Source organism: Polyergus mexicanus, unplaced genomic scaffold (assembly GCF_030449975.1).
Source record: "Polyergus mexicanus isolate NDT 795.1 unplaced genomic scaffold, iyPolMexi1.0 SCAF_2, whole genome shotgun sequence".
NCBI lineage: Eukaryota > Metazoa > Arthropoda > Insecta > Hymenoptera > Formicidae > Polyergus > Polyergus mexicanus.
The window spans coordinates 611,938-636,207 of record NW_027223322.1 but is presented as its reverse complement, the minus strand read 5'-3'; the positions used below and the strand labels follow the sequence as shown (position 1 = coordinate 636,207).

The 24,270-nt window shown below is 33.5% G+C and overlaps 1 protein-coding gene across 5 annotated transcripts in view; it reads left to right on the top strand.

The window, feature by feature from the left end:
• The window catches only part of LOC138942632 (protein eva-1 homolog C), a 159,163-nt gene that overhangs the window by 114,346 nt on the left and 20,547 nt on the right, over positions 1–24,270 (top strand). For all 5 annotated transcript variants that reach the window (XR_011448349.1, XM_070313015.1, XM_070313025.1 and 2 more), the window contains exon 6: positions 20,818–21,039. Coding sequence is in view for 4 of the 5 variants with exons in the window: in XM_070313015.1 (XP_070169116.1) it covers positions 20,818–21,039 (222 nt within the window). In the remaining variant the exon portion in view is untranslated. The remainder of the gene's footprint in view (positions 1–20,817; positions 21,040–24,270) is intronic.

Below are 24,270 nucleotides of genomic sequence, written 5' to 3'. Positions count from 1 at the left end.
TTAAATACTAGTCATATACAGGGTGTCCCCAATTTAAATGACAAAACTTCAAGAGCGTGTAAGACACCGAAAAACTGAGACGTCCTTTAAAGGTTTGCTCGTTTTTGCTCCATTTTAGACAAAATCGCAAAAATTCGATCTTTCATTATCAGTTGCTCTCTTGAGTTGATTGGCACCGAATAAACTTTCTGCTTCAAGGTTCCTTGCATATATAAACACTTGATGTTATCCTTTATGGTGCCAATCAATTCAAGAGAGCAATTAAGAGACCGAATCATAGATGCAGTGCACCAAATATCACTAGAACAATGTCTAGCTGCAATAATTGAAGTCAGTGCTAGATGTAATGCTTGCATTGCTGCAAGAGGGCAACATTTTGAACAATATCTACATTAAATAGATGATAACATAAATAAAATGTAAATAAATAAGTAAAAAAAAAACGAAAATTTGTTTTGTTTCTTTTTTTGTGATTTTCTCCAAAATGGAGCAAAAACGAACAAACCTCTAAAGGACTTTCTGTCTTAGCTTTTCGAACTCCTACACGGTCCTGAAGTTTTGCCATTTAAATTGGGGACACCCTGTATATAAAAACAGGAATATTGAGATCTATTTTTATATTTTCCAAGTTATATCTCTATTGCGTTTGTTAATTTTATATGCTTTTTAACGATATAGATTAGATGGGTCACCGCGTTTATATTTGTGTCAAGAATAATATAATGTTTTTCAATAGTTACTTTATATACTATTGCTTTATGTTATTTCTCTCTCCTCTACATATATATTATAAAAGATTAAAAAAAACCGAAAAATTATGTACAAAGAAAATTCTTTGAAATTGAAGTCGGATGAAGCAACCGCGGATATACCAGTGATGGTATAAAATTAATCGTATAGCGGACGGGCAGTGCCGGAAACATTCTTTCCGCTAGCTGTCGTTACATTTCTGTTCAATCGAATGACGATACCCAGAATGAAATCATACGTGCTTTCCACTCTATCCATATCATATCTGTAAAGCGTGTTCGTTGCCTTCTTTGCTGAATTCTCCACACTGGGGCATTGACCCGGAACAATTATCGGGCGATCTCAGAGTGTAATTGGATTCGCATGAATTATCAATGTACATCAAAGTCCCTCTCTCTGACCCGGCATCACGAACACAGACCAGTCGAGTTGGAAGTGAAGCTCTACAAATCCGCAGGCTCTTATCGAGTGACGATCGATCACTGATGTCGAAAATATATGCTAATCAGTTACGACACATTCATTTTGCGCCTAGGATGATATTGCAACAATTGTATAATAAAATTTCTAGAGAACGGAAAATATAAATTTGCAATATCTATTATGTTCTAGACTTATCAAAATAGATCTCTGTTCTCTATTTTACGATTTATGTTTGTCTTATTTTATCTTACGTATATTTTTTTCAGGAATAATATGAACATAAATTGTCATCGCATATTTACATTTTATTTCTTTTGAAAGAAAACCGAAATTATTTTTTTATTTCCGTCTATATATTTCTTTATTTGTATATATACAGGGTGTCCCCAATTTAAATGGCAAAATTTCAAGATCGTGTAGGGGACCGAGAAATCCTATAGAGTTTTGCTCGTTTTTGCTCCATTTTAGAGAAAATCGCAAAAATTCAATCTGTCAATGTCAGTTGCTCTCTTGAATTGATTGGCACCGAATAAACTTTCTGCTTCAAGGTTTCTTACATATGTAAACACTTTACGGTGCCAATCAATTCAAGAGAGCAATTAAGAGACCGAACCATAGATGTAGTGCACCAAATATGACTAGAACAATGTCTAGCTGCAATTAATGAGATCAGTGCTAGATGTAATGTTTGCATTGCTGAAGTTTTGCCATTTAAATTGGGGACACTCTATATATTGAAGATAATAAAATGCCTGAGAATTATATGTAGACGTTATGTGAATATAAAGTCGAGAATGCAATGCGTGGCTTTCTTGCTGATATATATATATATATATATATATATGTATGTAGATATATAAAAGTTTTAATTGTCACAGATTAATCTACGTTAAACACATATTTTTCCGCAAAGTAATATCCGTGAAGCTAAAACTTAAAAGTCACTTTTTCGAGCAAAAGTTATTTACAGCAGAAGCTATTAAAGAACTGTGCCGGCAGGGATAAAGTGAAGTAAACTTCGGAAGGGAAAATATTTAAAGCATTTCTGATGATATGCGAATTTTTATAAATTATTGGATGCAAAAAAAAACATCATCCGTAAAGTCATATTTCTGTTTTTATTCGTTAATTTTGCTTGGAATAGTGCTTCATTAACCACAAATTTAATTCGTCATGGCTCTTTCACTCTAATGTTGATTGTGTATATGTATAACTCTTGATTGTATAGGTCTGTGGTAAAAATTTTTATTATGTTTCAAAGATGTTAGGGAGAAATTTATATTTTTGTTATTTACACAGGAAACGGTTTAATTGATTGATCGAAAAAGAGATCATTTTAATTTCTTTTTTTCTTTTTAAAGCTATATGTAAAAATGCTATTAATTTACCTCTCTATTTAATAAATTTACACAAGTAAACTTTCATAGAAAACGTTTTCTTTGCTGAATCATAAATCATGATAACGATTATTAGTTGATACTACGGAATGGGGAGGAATAGGTAACTTGATAATTCTCTTTAGTGTACGCGTTGTATCAATTATTATCACCACCTCTCTCTCTCTCTCTCTCTCTCTCTCTCTCTCTCTCTCTCTCTCTCTCTCTCTCTCTCTCTCTCTCTCTCTCTCTCTGATTGAAGCTCTGCATTCATTCGATCTCACCATCCATTTCCGCGATACAAACTGAATCATCCCTTGATTTCACACATGGGATCTTCTTGACAAAGTGAATGTACGTACGTGGCGTATGCTCGAAAGCAAATTAGTCCACACTTAATGACGTATGAATGCGTCACTTAATCCCACGAGACGTGTACATCGCTTATATGGATTAATCGAAAAAAAATTCGCTATATATTTTTGCCTCGTCACGCAAGCACAATCGCGGTTAATTATTCCTTGTTTTTCGCGAGACAATTATTCGTCCATTGGTTACCGTATCTTTATACGCGTCATTCATGGATGCAATTTATAGAAATATCTTTTAATAACATTTAAAAGACGTTTTATAATTCAATTATTGAACATCTAATTTGATTATATAATCGCAAAAATAAATGAGCTTAAATAATTTTCTATACGTTAATTGGCAATTTTATCGAAAGTTATTTTCGACAAAACTTTCATGGAATTTATTCTACATTTTCGCAAATTTCCAAACTTTTTTTTTAATTTACAAGTTTCCAAACATTTTTCTCTCGTCACTTTTCTCCTTTAAAATAAATATCTTTAAGACCTAAAATCTTTTTCATAGAGAGTATTTCAATGGAATGATTAATTAAAACTGGCATTTGGCCGCTTTTACATAATATCCATTCGATTTACAATAATAGGAGTCATTGATAGGCTTTATGCCGCTTAACGAAGCATCTATGCATCAAGGCAATTCGTCTCAATTGAATTTTGACACGTAGCTGAAGAGCCATGTCAATCAACGATAGAAAATCAAGCACTCGCCACGAAGCTAATTAGGGATTGAAGTACCAACTCGATGGCGTATGACTATATAGCTATTTTACATCGCAGTGCTCAACCGCGAGGTAATGATCCCTCGAGTTTTAGCCGTTAATCCGAGCCATGATAATGAAAAATATCCGCTCTCATCGCGATGAATAATCAATTCAATTCGTGTGGAACAAACTCGTTATTCGACGTTGACTGATAATTTACATTTCAACTGTATGTGTTTCACATATAATATATATTATAATTTACAAATTCTTTGCCAACTCCCCTTAGGATTCTGCTATCTTTCTTCATAATCAACGAGAATGTACAATATTTAGTATTTATAGCTCTGCAATATATCCTCATTAAAATTGCCGCAAGCTAATACATCACAATTTATTTCGGCTTCAGAGACGTATTTTAATTAATAAATAACGAAGGGATATGCGAGGTTGTTAGTATCTGTCGTGTTTTAGAAATATATATTATTTCTATTATCGCGAAATATGTGCAAGAGAAAAAGAATCTATATTGTTATATTTTTCATGTCCCATGAAATATGGTAAATATAGAAGAGCAAATCTTGTTGCGTATAAATACAATTATATATTTTATGATATGTGTTTTTATATATAGGATGTTTCCCGAAGATAATAAAAATTTTTTTATGAAACGAGCGCATTGCATCGAGATACATGTAAAACGCTAAGGAACACAAAGCTTGAATTTAAATCAGACTAATTTTGTGCTATTTCGCCATAAATGCTTGGTAAACGAGTTTGTAAGTGATGACAAACAATTCCCTCGGCTTATCATTATTAATATATTTTCCATATTTGGACATATGTTATTAATGTTAATTTAATGCGCATCTGGACGTTAATAATTACCTGGTACGTTCAAAAAAATTTTTAAACTGACGCAACGAAAAATCGAATTCTACAAATAAACAAAATTTTATTATTTATTTTTCTACATACATCTCGCCTCTCGCCGCACAGTCAGTAGAAGTAGAATCTTTAGGAAACTTTACGAACGTTTGTAGAGCTGCTGGAAAGCTATGGAAAATTCCTTTTGGGAGTGCGATGCTTAAATGCTCTGTCATAACGTGTTGAATCTTCTTCGTATCTTCGTAGCGAATCCCTTTCATCTCAAATTTTATCTTGATCAAAAGTCCGGCAAGTGCCAAATCTCGCGAGTACGGTGGGTGGATGATGACGGTCATATTTCTTTTTTGTTTAAAAATTGGAAGACGACGATTGACGAATGCGCGGATGCATTATCATGGAGAAGGAACCATTCGGGCCTAACACATCGAGTTTGATTCAAAAGTCAATCCATAATATCTCGACAGTTTTTCCACTTTTAAAGCAAAATTTAATCGCGTCCCGTTGCCCCTCCTACCCCCCCCCCCCCCATTCTTGAAATCGTGATAATGCAAAAAGAACGATCTTTCAATGTGCTCTATCCACGAACTACTGCACCGAACTAACGCAACGAAAAAATTATAGGAGACTTAGAAAGATTGGTACTACCTAGTTGCAATATTGGTTGAGAAATGATCAAAAGTCCGGCAATTAGTTTGTCTTTAAAAAAAAGTCAATTTGGAAACTCTTTGAACGCACCGTGTATTAATTTGCAATTGTCAAAGACTTTGGAATACAATTAATTAATTAAATAATTTATAATTAATTATTGTAATTAATTAGTTATAATTAAATATACGACAAATAATAGTACATCTATAAAAACTGGATGTCGACTGTTTTAAAAATTTGAGCACAGAACGAAAAGACTAACAATAAGCCGCGAACAAATAATCCTTTGGATATATTCTAACGTGCGATGTTCTTGAAGCTCTTTGTTGCGAATTTTTCTCTCCCTTTTTTTTCTCTCGATTCCCATCTTAAAGGATGGATTACGCGCCACGTGGTTGCCTCATGTAAAATTAATGAACTAATCCTGCGGGGCTGATCTTTTTTTATCTTGATTTTACCCTAGATGCCTTTGGAAAAAACAAGGCGCTATGCATACACGATTATCAATACAGTTAATCGACTGGTTGTAAAATAAAAACACCGCATATAAATACGGTAAATAAATTCTGTTGACTTTAAAAAAAAACGACCGGTTTTCTTCGTTCCTTCGTTTCGCCGCAAATTTACATTTAGTGACGCACTTTCGGCAGACTCGGTTAACTCTCGACTTTGAGTGGCATTTGCCGATTCTCTTTCCAGGCCTGGTTTTCGACGTGGTCGTGTGTGTATGTGTGTTCATAACAATCCCCGACAGTCTGTACAATGGCGCGCGTAGCCGGAAGCGCTTTTAAACCATTATACGCGTCGTGCGTGCATATATTGTACGGGCGAGTAGGATTTCTAGATCCAAGCGTAGGTATAATTTGTCTTTCAGCGCGACGTGCGCTAATTTGCGCGCTGTGTACTGTCGACACTTGAATTATTCGATTTACGTTTAACAATTCAGGTCGACGTCGATCAATCCCTATCGCTTTCAATGTTGGCGCACGCAATGAGGGTTTCACGCGATTCGGACATCCACATTAATAAATGCCCTAATCTATATGCATCCGATTATTTTGTAATAAAAAGCTTTTGTAAATCGTGGCATTACATACCATAGGATCCGACTTATTCGTGATCGAGTCTTCGGTATATGAAATTGATTGCTTCCAGAGAAATAAATAGTTTCGAAGATAAAAAAGAAGAATCTGTCTATAAGTAAATTATATACGTATGTGTGGACGTATGTATATATTAAAAATATCACTCTTATAAAGTTAAAAATTAAAGGATTAGATTAAATAATAATAATTAATAAATGAATAAATTAGTACAGCGAATAGTTTAAATAAAAAACATTAATTTTGAAATTTATACATTTATAAAATAAAATTGGAAATGACGAACAAATGAAATCAGGAAATCACAGATAGAATGAATAGATAAACATACCGATTTCGAAGTTTAAAGATAACACATCAATCATGTACAATATTTCTATATGGATCACTCAATATTTCTTATTTTTGAAATTTCAATTTTTTTGTTTCGATATTAATTTGGTATTCGATTCTTTCATCTCGTTTTTTCTCGAAAAGCCACTCACATTCGGAAATTCGTTACGCGATCGAGAAACAAGGCAGAGCATTGGTTGTTGAATATTTTAAGCTAGTAGAACGTAGGGTCCCTCAGGTAGTATCGTTGGTTTTGATTGCATATTTTAGATCACAAACTCGTTAAACTTACCGAATTCGGTGCGTTCGCCGATGTTTTTCGGGATCGAAAGTATGGGGAATTATTCTAGAGATCAAGCGTTGTTACTCTTATCGTTTTAAGTCCAATATCTTAGAGCTTGTCCGATATTATAGAATACTATTCTACTTGCACTTTCATTAGTTTTTAACTTATGCTCGCAATCTTCAACAAATAACTACGCGACCGATTTCATTCGCGGGATTGTTTTGTAATTCTTAAAGAATTCTAGTTTAATATGCATTATAATAGAGAGCGGGAAAAAAATAATTTCTTTTAGAGAGAGCAAACAGAAAGTTTCTACAATTAATATATATTTTATTTTAATTTATGTGATTTTATTTTATAACAATTATTATTAATGAAATAAATTATACATTATAATAAAAGAATAAAATTAAAAAGTTATAAATTATACATAATTGCATGATATAATATATTGCAAAATAAAATACAAATTTTCTAGACAAAAAAATATTGAAAGAATATTTTCTGATTTGTTCTCTCACGAAAAAATTCCTCTATATTTATTTAATTTTATTATTATGAATAGTAATATTTATATAAAATGCATTTATATATTTTTTAGAAAATTTATATTTTGCAAATATCCATTCATATTAAATAATATTTCTTTCCTTTCTCTTCGCCTGATTTAAATTTCTAAATAAACATATCGTTAAGATAACGGAGTCCCTTTCGATGCGTCGATCAATTGCGTCTATTTTCCTCTGATTTGATTTCACTAAATATTACGAGGCGCAATATTGCAATTTGCAGCGAAGTTTACAGATCGCCGCGAAAGCAAGTTTTCAATAAGTGGCCGAGTCTTGGCGAGATGTCTGTCAACTTCGGGGACCAGATGTACACACATTGCGTGTAATATCAAGTTGAACGTTTACCAACGCGCTGTCGGTCATGATCAAGTGGTGTTTGTTCGTATACAACTCCAGCAATTAAATTTATGAACTATGAACGCGATACGTTGGTCATTTGCACGACTGTAAAATAATCTGGCATATTGATACTGTGTATCAATTTATTTTTATTTTTTATTATATTTATTTTTTTTTACATATATCAGTGTAAAATAATTCATGTTTCTCTTGTTCGTTTCTATTTATGAGGCTTAAACTATGATTTGTTTATGATTATATGTCGCAATGAACACGTTTCTATAAAGTTCTATTCAGTCGGTAGCTACGATCCGTTTTAATTAATCTTTAACTGTACTGCAATGTTAGAGAAAGATTAGCAAGATATAATTCATCTCGACGTTTGTGCTTTTCTTTCACGGCACCGACATTTTTCATCACTCCATATCGCGTTTTATCTCACATAGAAAATAGAAAAATCACTATTGTCCGTTTTTTAAAATGACACCACCGTAAACCATTTATAAACTCATTCTGCAAATAGTCTATATTTCAAGATTTATTTATTTAGATGCTGTGAAAAAGAAACTTCTTATTTATAAACTTATTTCTTTGCTTACTTACTGTACATTTTTATAAATAAATATATGGTACTGTGATTAAATATATGGATTTCTTTCGCGGAGATATTTGTCGGTTCAGAAAAGAAGAGGATAAAATTTGCTCGCTCTTTAGAGGAAAACAATGGTAAAACGTCTCGTTTGTTCCAGCCGGTGAAAAAACAATACTTAATTATCAAGAGTGCATCATCTATTACGGGATGAAATTTTTTTTCCTTTATTGGATTCTAATGAAATAAATAAGAAGAAAAAGCTGTACTACTAATTTGTAACGCGGACAAGAAATAATCTGTTTACTAAATCAGAGTGTTTTCTTTTTGAGCGGCGAATATATTTTAATATATTAATAGTATTTATTGATATACTTTTTATTATATTTATAATATTTTATCTTAAGAATGTTATGCTAATTAAAAGTATTAATTGCGATCTTGTAAAGATCGTGAACTTTGGAAATTAAGGATAGATATTTTGCCGTAAGACTTTGCGATAATATCGCTATTGCCCCTTCAGTACGACTACTTCGGTTCCTATTTTTAAAAGAGTCCCATTTTTCAACTAGCCACTATCTTTTAAAGTTTTCATCCTGCTAGGTCAGAGCAAAGATAAAATAGAAACTAGTCAGAACTCGTTTTTTGAGATAATGTGTCTCTCTTGTCATAAAAATTTTTTGTGCGATGGGCTTATTTCAACCCCTCTATTTTAGATATCGAAATACGTAGATCTAACTCTGATGGAACAAGTGTTTTCCCGGCACTTTTCGCGTGACTCTTAATATTGCTAGGAAATGATTTTCCTTCGTCAAACTAGCGGGATTAGAAAACAGATATTATGCGAATAGACGCGATGAAGTGTAATCTCGTAGCAAGCAATTCTCGCTAGTAACTCGGGAAAAGTTTTGTATTCATACAATTTCTTCAAACCTCTCGCACGTCCTTCCTTTATCCGGTCGCGATAAATTCGTTTCTGTTGACGCGGGAATTGAATTCTCTGCAGCTGGGTATAGCCGAGGGCTACAACTACAGAACGATCGAACTTTTTCACGGCAAACCTTGGAGATGCTTCTGATCGAATAAGACTCGGGTACGGCCGAGATTGTCGTATTTGCCAAATAAATGCGGTCGCTATACGTGAGATTCGTCATATTGAAATTCTCTACAGCCAGACCATCCGTTGCAATTGCATTATAATTGCAGTGCCATGCTTCAGAGGTTTACGCGTTTCCACCGACCGATGCATCGCATTACAAATGCTACTTTGACCCGGGATAACGAGATACTCCAACCGAGATAGATCGTCTCGTTTTAATATCGGATTTCAGGATTATATACGAATTGTGGCTACGCAACAAAAATGCATAATAAATTTTAATTTAGTTCTAAGCATTGTCAGTGTTGCTAGAGGCTACACACACACGCACACACACAATTTATTATGCATATATATAAAAAACATATATATTTATATTTGACTATAAAATAATCCGATATATTAACACTATTTTTAATTTATAATTTTCTGATTTTTTTTTATATATCTATATATATAACTGTATGTATTTTATGCGTGTGTGTATGTGTACAAATCTTCCTTTTTAATTTTGGAAATTTTCTGAAATGTTAAAATTTAACGCAAATTTTTTCTATGCGATGTAAAAAGCATTTCGCAAAAACGTAAAAAGCAAATCGTCGGAACGAATCGTATAACTCAACGAGAATGGAGTCGTATAAGCGTATAAAAATGAAATATTTTACAATTGTTATATTACTACATACTACATACATTAATATTTAAATAATCGACGTACATTGATCCGATATCGTAATTTTTTAATTCATCAGATGGCTCGCACGATCGACGATTTTTCAGAAGCGTCGTGTCTACGCGTTCGATGAAAACCAGCGTCTCGATGCCTATGAAACGACTATACTGTTGACTGAACCATGCGTGCGAGCACGCAACTCAGGCAAGCACTTTGATCAAGGGACGTGGGTGTCTCGTGTCGCGCCGCTGCATTGCTCAACCGTGCGCGTACAATGCACGCAGACACGTGATCCCACGCGCTCGCGAATATTGAGACATATGCACGCTCGATTTACACGCACTCCTCTTCGTTCACTCAATCACAGGCGACCGCCAATTGGGAAGTGCACCCGGGCGAGATTAACAAGGCCCCTTTGCGAATGAATTCATGGGCGGCTCCCTCGTTCGCTTGGCTGTGACCGCTTTCAAGATATATACATGTATATATCTTGGGAGAAAACGAGCAAGAAAGAGAGAGAGAGAAGCAGAAAAAGAAAGAGAGGTTGCATTTCGGCCTGAATTAGTATCACTTATAAAAAAAGGTTGTTTTTTTTTTTTTTTTTTTTTTTTGTTACAAAGAATAAATGTAGATGAGACCGCAACTCTCATTTCGACCATTAATTTTTAACATATTTTTATTTTCTTCTTTATTTTATATGTAGTTTTTTAAATTCTTTTAGAATTTTTATTATTAAAAATAATTTTTTAGTAATACTTGTAAAAAAAGGAATTATTAAAAATATTTGATATAAATAGGTACATATTTTTACAATACATTAAAAAAAAAATTTTTTTTATTATTATGTTTGCATGGCGATTAGAATAAATAAATTAATAAAAATTAATGAAAAACTTTATAAATCAAAATAAATAAAAAAAATTAATATAATAATTAATATAAATTAATAAACACCACTAGTGATTAGATAATCTTATGCGTGTGTGTGTATATATATTCGCGCGAGTTTACGTTTATTACATATAAAATTTATCGTATGAAATATTTTTTTGCGCAAGATATACATTCAGGACGTAATCAACATGTTGCGTTATAAAATATTACCTAAATTATTCAGTCGTTATTCACGGGAGTGACAACTATATCCGGACTTGTATACAGTTTTAGCGAGAGCGCAGATCCAACGGCTTACTAAGGGTTCGAGTTTTCTCTCCCTTTGCGTGCCAAATGAACGCACCTGATGCGACGATGGTGACTGACATGCATGTATCGTTCGCCACCCTCGCCAGCTACGTGAAACAGGATGGAAATTGTTCACTGGTTCGTGCAGGACTTTACAACACCGGGGCCGTTAAGTGGTTGAAGTGAAGCGAAAAATGGTTCTCTCGCGTTTTCCGCCAGTTACAGAATGCATCTTTAATGCACTTTCGCGTACAGACTCCGCGTCTTCTGCATATGTTCTCGATGCAAATTTGCGTGATTTTTAATTTACCAAAAAGTACCGGTACAATAATATCATTATATTTTTAGCACAATGAAAACTTATTAATTTCAAATAATTCGTATACGCGGAACCAGCGCAAATCTTTATTCGTGTAATTGATGAAGAAAAAAAAAATTTACATAAATAATGGATCTTATATTTCTCTCGCATTTCTAGCAGAAGAAAATTTTCAAATTTTTAATATGTATTTGTAATAATTATAAATAATTTAATTATAATTCTTCGGCTAATCTCCGAATCTAGGACATTGCTTTGTACGTGTATTTTATATGAGCACTTTGAACTCGTGAATTTTTCTCATTTTTCAAGAGCCACTCATAACATACGTAGATAACTATTAATATAGTTTATTGATGTGAAATACAATATTATATGAGATTTATTATTTTACATCTATCTAAGGATATTCAATACATTTTCGATATATTTTTACTTTATATATTTTTTTTCATATTCTTGTGTTATTTTATATTATATTTTTATAATTTTGTAAAAGAATTTATATTATATTTACAGAGTTTGCACACGAAATATTTATTTTAAAAATTATACATATAAAATTATCTATTATTAATTTTTATTGGGAGGAATTGTATAAAACGTGGAACTCTTGATAAAGTTGTAAAATTTATATTATATTATTGCAAACAACGAAACAAAGCATTGCTGGTAGATAAAAGATGTATAAGTAATCGCAACATATATATTTAATTCACGTGATAATGCAGTGACTGGCTGTATTGCGATGGCAATAGGTTTGAACTAATAATGCCGGTTCACTTTGTGCTTTTGCGATGACAATTACAAAGTTATTACGCATAACGTATCTCTCGTAATAATCGCCTTCGGCCTTTCCGACCAATTGCATTCTATTTTCTCATATATTCTCTCTATTCAATTCTAAGCGAATCGCATAGAATGACAATGGACGGAGAGAGGGAGAGGATGTAGTATATATATATATATATATACATGCCGGTAATAATTGTAGAACGAAGTGGACGCGGGATGAATATGCAAACATCACAATTCGAGTGCCAGGAGAAAACAGAAAGAAATAAAAAGGATGTCTGAGAAAAGAAAGCAGGAAAACGAAAAGAAAACAATGTAGAATCCAAGTGAAAACGCGCTAAGATCAGTGGTGGAGGAATAATCCTCGTTTGTCTATTCAAATGCAACTCGTTTGAGCGTGAGATCTACCCTCGAGGAAATTTTTATTATTGTGTCATAAATAGCGGTAGCGCAATAAGAGCGAAAATACAAAATCGCTCTTTTTTGTTTTGTTTTTATTTTGGTCGATTTATACATTTAACTCATTATTTTCTCTCCAAATTGAGAGAACTTATGATAGTCGCGTAATATTTATTACAATATAAGAAATCATCAAATTAATTAAAATTGTTAAAAACACTAATCGGTATTATATGTAATTTTCATAGGTTTGATTAACATATTAATATTTAATAACATCATAATATTATCTTGCATAATTTTATTCTATAGATATTTAGGTACATACGAAAGTAGCGAGTAAAGCCTTGTTCAGCCAAGTAGTTTCTGTCCGTGTATAGTCAGCCGCGAATGAATTTGCATACTCGTTTGAACTACATATGTATTGTAATACATTCCGTGACCGGATTCAAATCTGCAGTCCGATTTTTACTCGATATTGTCACTTGTGCGTGGCCTTTGTGCGAAAATTGCAATTCAAGCTTTCGGTTGTTTTACACTCTTTTTCGTTCTCCCTCAGGGTATCTCTAAATCAGTGCGCAGCGGAATGTTTGCATTACTACGACGAAAAACTAACAAATAAATATCGGATATTCGAGTTGTTTTTAACCGCTATAATTTTATTCTTAAATCCATTTTTTTTCCAAGAAATATAAGAAATTTATATTTTTTTTTTTTTTCTAAATGCAAAATACATAATACAATTATACATCTTTTGCAAAATCATATCAAATGTGTATAATTAAAGTTTTATTATTTTTAAAAATAATGAGAGGAAAAAAAGAAGGAAGAAATCTTTTGCTCAATCATTTGAAGGAAGAAACTTCACATCTAAAAAGTATATATACAGTATTTTCGCAAAAATTATGCAGAAATGAATTAAAAATGATAATATTTTTTTTGTCGTGAAATAATTATCTCTGAGAGACATTTATGTAATGCATAAATCGATTAATTTTTGTAGAAAGAGCTTTTATAAAAAAGAAAAAGAAAAGAAGTTCCTTAAATGTTCATAAAAGTTTGTTAAGTCAACAAAAGTAGCCAGAATTAAATGGAAAAGGACTCGAGTGCGTCTTTAAGATCTGGCGCTATGCTAGACTCATGTGACGAAGCGGAACTTTTATCTCGCAGCAGAGGGTCTCTCTATCATGAGAAAGAGAGAGACGAGAGAAACAGGCGATATTACCGAGAAAGAGAATAATATAAATAAAACAACATTTTACGTGTCAACGTGGTACTCGTGAAAAAAGTTCTTCTCTCGCATTTAAGTAATACGCATGTTCTATGTATGTCTATACGTCACATGGCGCGTGGTACATGCTTATGCGATATGATGAATGAAGATGGATGATTGTCTCGATTAATAAGATAAGAAAAGTCATTAGATCCCTCAGAGAGAGAATTCTGCGAGGAATTTAATACTTTGCCGAATACTTTGAGAATAGATATGTAAAGAATTTGAAAATGAATTATGATATATTCTTCCAAAGGGCGTTCTATTCGAATTCATCGGGAACTTTCACGATGATCCCGCGCGAGAAAACTGCAGCGACGAAAGCTGTGCGCGTCGCGCTTTTTAATCTCCGGCCGTAATTTACATTAACTTTTCTTCTGCTGATAGTCAATTGATGTTTTATTCTTATCGCTTCACGCAAAGCGTATATAATTAATAATCGCGACCAGTATGCGTCCGCTCTTAGGCGAGCAGAGCGAGCGATCTATCGCTCTTCATTAATCATCGTCACGTTTACACGCCGAGCAGCCGCATCCGTCTACTGTCTCCCATCTCTATTTTTCTTCTCTTCTTTTCTCTTTTATACTTCTATGTAAATATAATTTGTACGAGAGGGGATGGGAATGACGATGAGGCGAGGGGTCGGTCGATGAAACAGGGTCACCATTGTCGACTGGTTAGCACTTTTTCGTGTGACAAAACGATTTTGCATTTCCTGCGGTCAACGCTCCTGTTCCGGCAGTGACACACTACAAAACGAGAGACGACAGGAGGAGGCGCGGGATTGTTTGGTCAAAAAAACGACGAGCGTGAAATTTTCGATAGCGATGTATAAACGAGCGTCGAGGTCCGTGTTTCACGGGGATTTACATACTACATTTTCGATTACAGCGTTTAACTTTTTCGTTTGTCAGTCTTGGAGGAGATTTATCGCGCTTGCGTGATCGCTTCCGAAGGATCGCGATTTCATTTTATCGGATATGTCATTCGGATCCTTCTCGCACACGTTGAAGGGAGAACGACGCGCCTCGGCTAGTCGTGAATTTCAATTCGTTTTTCTGCACAATTAAAAAGCGTGGCGCAGGCGAGCATTGTGCAGTTCTGATGGATTTTTAGCTGACATGTCTAGGCCGACGTGTTTAAATGCATGATGCGGAGGTAGACGAAATAAAATTTAGCGAATTCGTTATTAAAATACACTGCAACATGCTTTCTCAAAAAGCACACAAGTCTTTTGCGAACGCGTTTATAATTATATTTAAATCTGCCGTAATTACTGAGAATTACATGTATATTTTTTTCGTACTCTAGCTCTGTAAACAGCTGTTTTTTTTTGTTTCTTTTTTTTGTTTTTTTTTTTTTTAATGGACATTCTTATAATATATTTCATGAAGTTTTTATGTACAAATTGAAATACGTGTTCTCCTTGTTCTCTGCTGAGTTTCAAACATTTATTAAGGTGAAATTTTCGCATCGGCGTCGGTGCTGACAGCGGAACGGATGATAAAGGCACGAAACGACGTGCTTATGCAATATCCAAGCACTGCAGCACCGATGCAAGCGAAGCGTCCTTTCGTCCGTACATATATGTTCCTAATTTTGGAGGCGCGGCTAACGTACATTTCAGTCCATTCAAGATCATCTGCGAGCATGCCGTTACCAAGTATCCTCTCGTACTAATTCGATTTCCCTGAATATGTTCGGTGTCCGTAACAGAGATACAAATAATGGAGAATATCTTTAAAGGTTAATCACGATAATAAAAGTATTGTATTTACCGCTTGTAAAAAAGCGGCAAAATGTGCATTATAAGACGATCATTGTACATAAGAGTACGTATTAACTTCACTTTGGAAGATTGAACAATTAAGGAAAAGAGAACGATACACATATCTTCGAGAAAAGATTAAGATGTCTTTTAAAAGTCTTTGTTTACACAGTTTATTAGCTTTATTGCGTAGATTATATTAATGTTTATAGTAATAGCGAATTTGATTAAATCTTGCATTTGTTTCTTTTTGACAAGAGAATCTTATCGGTGTCTTAATTAGAAAGTCATTTAAGTTTCAAAAGTGAAAAGAAAGCTTAGCTTTCAATTAAAATTGCAATGGGGACTTTATATTGAGAAAAATTTAATTAAAGGGCTGTAATTACTGAAATATTTAATTTTGAAATTTTTAACATTTCGAGCAAAAGTACATTAATATAGTGATAATTAAAATTTTATAAAGAAAGCTATTTATTTTGATTTGTTATATATAACAATGTTATGCATATCGGTTCAATTTTCTTGACGGATTTTGCTTGTGATAAAAATTGATTTTTTTATAACAATTGTTGCTGTTGTCTTGTTCTACTTTAATTATAAATATATATATATATAGCATTACAAAGTGAAATCTTACTGAGAATACTAGTTAGTGGTAGTGGCTGATTTTTTTGTGAAATTATTACTATAATCAATGAAATATAAGATCGAAATCTACCAAGTGTGTGTTTTTACTGAAGATCAGTGAAACAATTACTGATTTTCGATGAAATCTTATTACTGTTCTATAATCAGTGACATTTTTACAGATTCAATTTAAGAGAGCATATTTGAAAGGAAAAAAATTGGCGATTGAAGGATTTTTATGTATCGAAATACAAAGATCCATTTATAGTAGAAAATATCTTTACACATAAATTCTCGTATCTTACACCGCTGCTTGTACTACTCGCGGAATCTCTATCGATAAGTAGTGGAAATTTGGATTGATTTCGAGGTGCTTTCATCGTTCCGTCGATTTTACCAAGTTACATTGGGGATCTGTGGAATCTCTCGGTCGTACGGGATTGAGAGGACTCCTTTCGCGCATTACGGGAATCTTATTAACGAATCGCGACGTAGAGAGTCGTAGAATTTAGGACGTCTCTAGCCAAGGTCTACACGATATATCTCATTGATGGGACTTTGGGGAACAATTATTGTCGTCCTGGACCCTTCCGCCCTCATTCCGGCCGCCTCCACGATGAACTCATTGAAGACTTTACTGCCGTTCACTGGCGAGCATTCGATTCGACGGGACGAGCGTCGTGATTCACGATTTCGTCGTGACGGAACGGTAGTTGAAACTAACGTCTGGAATATATGGATTACCGATGGCGATCTTGCCTCACTTTCTGATTTTGATCTTTCAATAATACGGATAGAATTAAATAATGACTCAATAATTTTTTACGTAAAGTCAAAATTATAAATTAGTTTCTTAATTGAATTGTTATTTTTTTTAAATACTTTGTTTAATGTTAATTAAATATATATATATATATATACAATATATATATATATATATACATTTATTTATGTTTAAAAATTTTCGTAGATTTTTTTACATCGCTTAAAAAAAAGTTAAAAAATTTGAGTGGCGAAATTAGGTAAATATCGTGGCGATTAACTTGTATTCAGCTCTTGTTAACTATAAATACGCGAGTATTACGATTTTTGGTATACCTGATATTGTCTAACTGTGTTGAATATCGAAATAACAACTGAAGTCTCTTCATTTGTCTTTGAATAAAAATTAACATATAATTTTCATCTTTAGTAGATTGTAATCTCCGTCAAACAAGCCCGTCTACAATAATTAGACGATCATACGATAAGTAATTATTATATTAACTTACGCGCACATCTGCAACATCCTATGGCGCATCTCATCGAAATATTTCCTTTGTTGCATTATTCTCGCTCTTGTGAAGTTCTAATATATCCACGCAGATTAAAGCTTCGGTGTACCGACACAAAGTAAATTTAACCCGCATTTACGGCAAGCTGTACCGCGAAATTGGTATTAAATTACTGTAATTAATTGCCGCGAGTAAGCTACACCTTGGTCGTGTACGTCATTACTATGTGTTTCTGTTCTCAGCGCATACAGATGCTGTAATTTATCGGCATATAAATTAAGGACCTAAAAAAATTAAGAAAAACAATGATATAGGCATTGAGTTAATCTAAAAGTCAAGACATATATAATAGGTATACTAGGTATATTAACAGGTATATTATAATAATAGCTATAATTAACAATGGAACTTAAAAAACAAACTACGCATAAGAAAGGATTGATAAAATCTTAAAAACGAGATTTTTTTCAAAATTATTATGAAAAATAATGCAACACAGTTTGTGTAAACATACGGTATCATTTCTTTAATTTAACATTCCTAAAAATTAAAATATTTACGAAAGACGATCTATATCCGCATATAATTTACATATATTCAAATAAATAATGTTTCGTTCTTTTTTATTTTATTAGTTTTTTCAATTAGTTAATACCGGTAAAAACGTTCAATTTATGCAAATAATTTTAGAGAACCTTAAAGAATAAGAATAAATTTTTTAATAAAATATAAGTATCAATTTTTTTTTTGTCTGTGTTTGTGTCGTAAGAAAATTATACGTATATATAGCTATTAACTAATTAATAGAATATTAATAAAATGAAAAGGAATAATGAAATACATCAATTTTTCTTTAAATTGCGAACATTCTTTTTAAATTTTTGCCAAGAGAGACGCGATACACCATATATGTTTATATATAATTTTACCGTTTCATAGCATCGGGGAAAAACAGATATAATTACTTTTTTCATAATAAGAAAATATATATGTATATATCTGTATTTTATGTAAAAAATTTATTTTGTACATGACATGGTTCTGAAATTGCTTTCAACCCGAATGTCTTTATTAGGGACATGATACTTTATTTAATACTTACGAAGGTAAGGAAAATGATATTTTTCTACGATACTTGGGGCATAATGTTGCACTATAGTATCCTCTCTTCTCTCTCCTCTCTCTCTCTCTCTCTCTCTCTCTCTCTCTCTCTCTCTCTCTCTCTCTCTTTCTCTCTTTCTCACCATCCACATTATCTCCGTTCCATTATACGTGGACGCGGGTCATAATGTATTCGCTCGGTTTAAAGTGTTCATGGCTATTCTACGCGTACAAACGCCAAGACTGGATATAATCCACAGCATATACTGCTGCCGCAAAATTGGTGTTAAATTACAATTATTAATTGCAGTAAACAAGCTAAACATCGCGCGCCACCCGCTTCACGTACTCGCATCATTTGCCTTTAATCATGCCGGCTATTCACGGCTTCGGGGATTACTATGCGAAAATTTTCAGATGGGGCGAAAATTATTTTGATGCGATCTGGTAAGATTTTAAAGAAAAATGAGGGGTGAGAGAATAAATCGCAAGTTAATTCACTGATCGACATCTTTCTCAGGACAGTGTTAAGCAACTTGAAATTTTGTAGCCCCGGCATATTTTAAGAGAATAGATGATAATATGATAATGGTGGAAACAAATCAAATATTATTATTTGTGATTAATAAATAGCTCACGTCTATATGCACTGATATAATACACGTAAGATTAGCCATTTGTAAAGATTTAATGTAACAAGTCTATTTTATAAGAATTGTTAGAGTTCAAAATTTAAAAATTATATGTCTTATATATTTTTTTTTATTTATATTTAAAAATTTATGGGAATGATTTTATAGTATATTATATTTAGATTTTTGAATTGAATTAAAGCATAATTAGGGGAGGTGCGCAAGGATTATCAAGATTATCATACTGATTGACCGTTGTTGTGTCTGCGTACTTCAATTGTACGAATGTACAATACAAATCATTTATTATCGTCCAATGCACGATCGCTTTTCCATGATTTCTCCAATCGATCGACGCCATTTCTCGAAACGTCACACGAACGTCGCTTCATTTTATCACATATATGTTATTTTGCGATTGCTCCGTGCTAGCTATTTCATGCCACGGATTCACGAGCATATTTTTAACGGGAGCGTGAAGGTTTATTGCGACTATAGCGACGCGCATGCAATGAAAAATGGGTGGGGGGGGGGGAGGGTAGTATCGAGTAAGCATGATAACGATTGCATATCGTGATCGGTAGCATTTCATTCCGCCTCGATATAGCGCGTATACGCGCTCGCTTGCTTGCAAATGCAACGTTATTACTGGCAGGTATTAGCCGCCGCGCACCCACACATCATGAAACGGATTTATTTGCGTGCGAGCATAGCGTTAACGTTTACGTTTCGATCCGATCGACGCTTATCCGCGCTCTATTGCCCCTATCTACCCGGTTCTAAAGCGATCGCACGAACTCGCGCGGACTTGGGTCGATACGAACGCAATGCAAGCAGAATGCGTGAAATAGAATTTTTCTCACTTCTCTTGATCGGGATAAAACGCATCTGAGATGATGTCGTATTTTCTATGCATATTCGCAATCTAATAAATGATTTTATAAAGAACGAAATCTAGCACTTGGTATCTCGCTAAAGAAAAAAAATTATACGCGCGCGGAAAATGTGGCAAGATTTTTTTTTTTTTTTTTTTTTTTTTTTTTTTTTATTCTATCTTTTGCTCATGAAACATGTATCGCTATCCCGTTTCGAATTTTAGCAATCGCGAGCTCTTAGCTAGAATCAATACCGATGCGGAAATGATTTTATCTCAATGCTCGTCGTCGTAGGTTCCGGATTCTTTCCTTATATCGACTATCTTGTACGGAATGGCATTTCTTCCCCCATGTATATTTGATGTGTCGCTGATGGAGTCCATTACACAACGAGCAGACTCCGGACTCTCTTTTTCCGTTCCAGTTCCGAGATCGGTGTTACGGGAGCAATACGAAGGCGAGGTCGAGCCAGATGAGTTGGAGCTGATACCCGAGTTTGAGGAGGGTTTCGACCGAGTGGACTTTAGGACGGAATTCAGCCCCAGTCCGAACCTCGAAGGACCGCAGCCGCAGCCCCGGGACAATGTTTCCAGAAATCTTCCGACCGTCAGCTCGTCCCCGCCTCGTGCGCGGACCAACAACGACGGTGAGTACTGCATAGCTGTTTGTTTCATCCCGTTACTCGGTAGCAAAATGCACGTGGCGAAGATGCATTTTAACATGCATGTAGCATGTATTTGTAATATTTTAATTATGTATGAGAGCGAGAGAGAAAGAGTAACAATGGTTCATATATTCTTAAATGTATAATGCCCAAGTATACTTTGACATGATATAAAATTTTTAATTTTCCCCATAAAAATGTTTACGTAGCTTTTTTTTTTTTTTTTTTTTTTTTACCATTTATTTCCCGTCTTTCTCGAAATGAACAATGTGAATGGTATACAAAATTTTTGCACTTGTGTATCTCGCATGATCCGAATTTTTGCATGCTCGCATACGCATCATTTACAAATACCAATCAATGTGCGTACCATACATCGGACATTATCAAGCGGGAGTTGCATTCAGGTAATACGCGTAAATATATTAAAGGCGATTACAGCTGATTATTATATCCAGATTATGAAAATTTATCTATTTTCAAGTTTCTCTGCTCCAAAGCATATCCGAGCAGCTGATTAATTCTGCCCATTTATAAATAACCGCATAATTGTGTTGTAATCATATGCGAGTGACGAGGTAAATTATTATTTCCATGACTAATTAATCTTGACGCGAGAGCGTCGGGAGATCCATTTATACATTTCGCTACGTCTACAACTGCGTTATCACGATATGCGTAGGGTATTTTTTTTCCACGAGAAAATTATATTTTTTTTATATTTTTAAAGAGAAGGGGAAATAATAAAAAAGCGAAGCAAAAATGAATGTTTATCGCGTAATGTCTGAAAACAATCGTGTGCTTGTGTATGAACAATGATACGATTATTTAATATGCAACAAATCATATTTAAATGGCGCTTTGACAATCGAAATTGTGAATGGAAATTTTATTTCAGATTTTCTCGTGTTTTCCGTCGCGTTAATTTTTCACCGCGTCTCGCATAAAGGGATATATTAAAATCCATTTTCACGCTTCCGTTCTTTTCATATCAAGTTAAAAAGACTATTGACGCATTGAAACCTTTTTCCGACTTTTCTTCTTCTATTGCGTCGCGTGAGAAAAATACACGAGGCAAAATGTTCGTCTTAGAGACGTACTCCCATTATTGTATTGGAAGTATTTAAAAGTGTATATAACGTTAAATATGTTTGCGATGAAATTATTTACCATTTATAATGAATAAGTTTTCATTTTTCGCACAAAGAATTTGCTTCATTCTTAATTGTATATCTTTCAAAGGAACATATTACAAGATTTTTAAACATAACAACGGCGTTCTCTCTTGATCAGCGCGCGTATCTATTATAAACTTTTTGATTCTTTACATTGATGCTCTACAATTTAAGCTACGATGCAACTCTGCACATGTATGGAGGGCGCGAAAGCGATATTAAAATGGGCCAAGTTCTTCGCTTAAGGCGAACAGATGTTATTAGCGTCAAATGCAACGAATACATTTTTTCATCTTTTATTATCATCGCATTTTGACGCATTTCAATCCTACATCCTATTTTTGGCCGATATTTAAACCCCGGCGTGATATAGCTCATCGTTCGATCCGCCATGTATGCGAGTGAGGCGGCTCAGTATTTAGGCCAATGCACTTGAATGATTCATCTCGATATTTATTGTCGGGTGCATCTCGAGATGCATTTGAACATTTTAAAGCCCTATTACAACGAAGTTTTTTTTTTCCATTTTTGTCACCCCTCCCAACTTTGTAAAATACCATTATCCCACTGAACATAGAACTTCACCGCTAAAATCAACTAACTAACGGGATAAACCGACCGTTTCATCGGTCGACGGGGGAAGTCAACTCATTAAAGCACAAGCGGAATTAGGTGAGTCGATCGGTTCGGAAGTTTGGCTTCAAAGATCGCTTGACCGGGCACAGTTCTGTAACTGGATATGCATTCACTCGAACACTTCTTGCTGACACCTTTGCTTCGTGGCCCGTTGAATTATTTACTGTTGCCTTTGGCTATTCACTCCAATAGTTTCTACAAAGTGAAAAGTAATGTACAAAAATATGCATTAGAATATAACAAGGAGAAATATATAAAAAATTAAATATAAATAGAGAGAAAGAGAGAGAAAATATAAAGTAATAAATGAAACATTTATTAAAATATGTAAATTTTTTTTTTTTTTTTTTAATTAAACATGTAGATATAAAATTCTCAACCTTTTATTTTTTATATTTAGTATAAACACATATATTTGATGAATATATATATGTACATATTTCTATCGCGCATTAAAATTTTTATATCTGCTTGGAAAAAAAAAAATAAAATTACTCATATTTCAAATTTATATTTTTATCTGCTTATTTAAATGTTCAGCTAAAACATGAATTCAAAAGAACGTCCAAAGATAAAAACCGATAATGCTAAATTGCTTGGAATGCAGATTAAATATGGCATATCGGTAATTCATTGTATTTGTCTGTAACATCAATATTCAATGTAATATCAATATGTGATAGAACAATGAAATACATCTTGATGTGTATATATATACATACACACAGTGTATTATATGTTATCTTATTGTGGCGAATATACGGGTAAATGAGAAGCTCAATCTCGAAGCAATAACGTTTCGAGTATTTATATTTCAGTCGCAGACACAATTTGAGACGCGCTGAAACATTAATTAACGGCAATAAAATTGACAGGAGATTAAACAATAAATGAGAGGGAATACGCGCAACGGGATAAAAATAAAAGGACTTTTATAGATTACGTTTTTAATATATTATCAAGAGAGGGTTAGGGTAAGTGACTCTATTAATAAAAAAATTCACTGTTTTAGCCGCCAAAATGAGTTACTGCAGACTTAAAGTTTTCCCGTGTAATTTTTTTTTTTTTTTTTTTTTTTTTTTATCCGTACTCCATAGTTGTACCCCATAGCTGTTAATTTTATAAATATCCGTCTTTATCTAACATGTTACTAACCCTTGAGAGCATATTTTTAATATCAGAAAAATGCTGTAACACGTCGTTTAATTCAACTGATGTATAGCTGGTTATCCGGAAAAAAATAAATTATTGCAGACAATATGTATTCATTAACGTTGCATTATATCGAAGCATTATATTTTTATATTGTCATGTGTCAGCGTTATACAAAAATTCGCAGAGTTTAAAATAATTATAAATGCTAAATAAATCTTTATCGTCATTTATTCGAACGAGAAAGAGA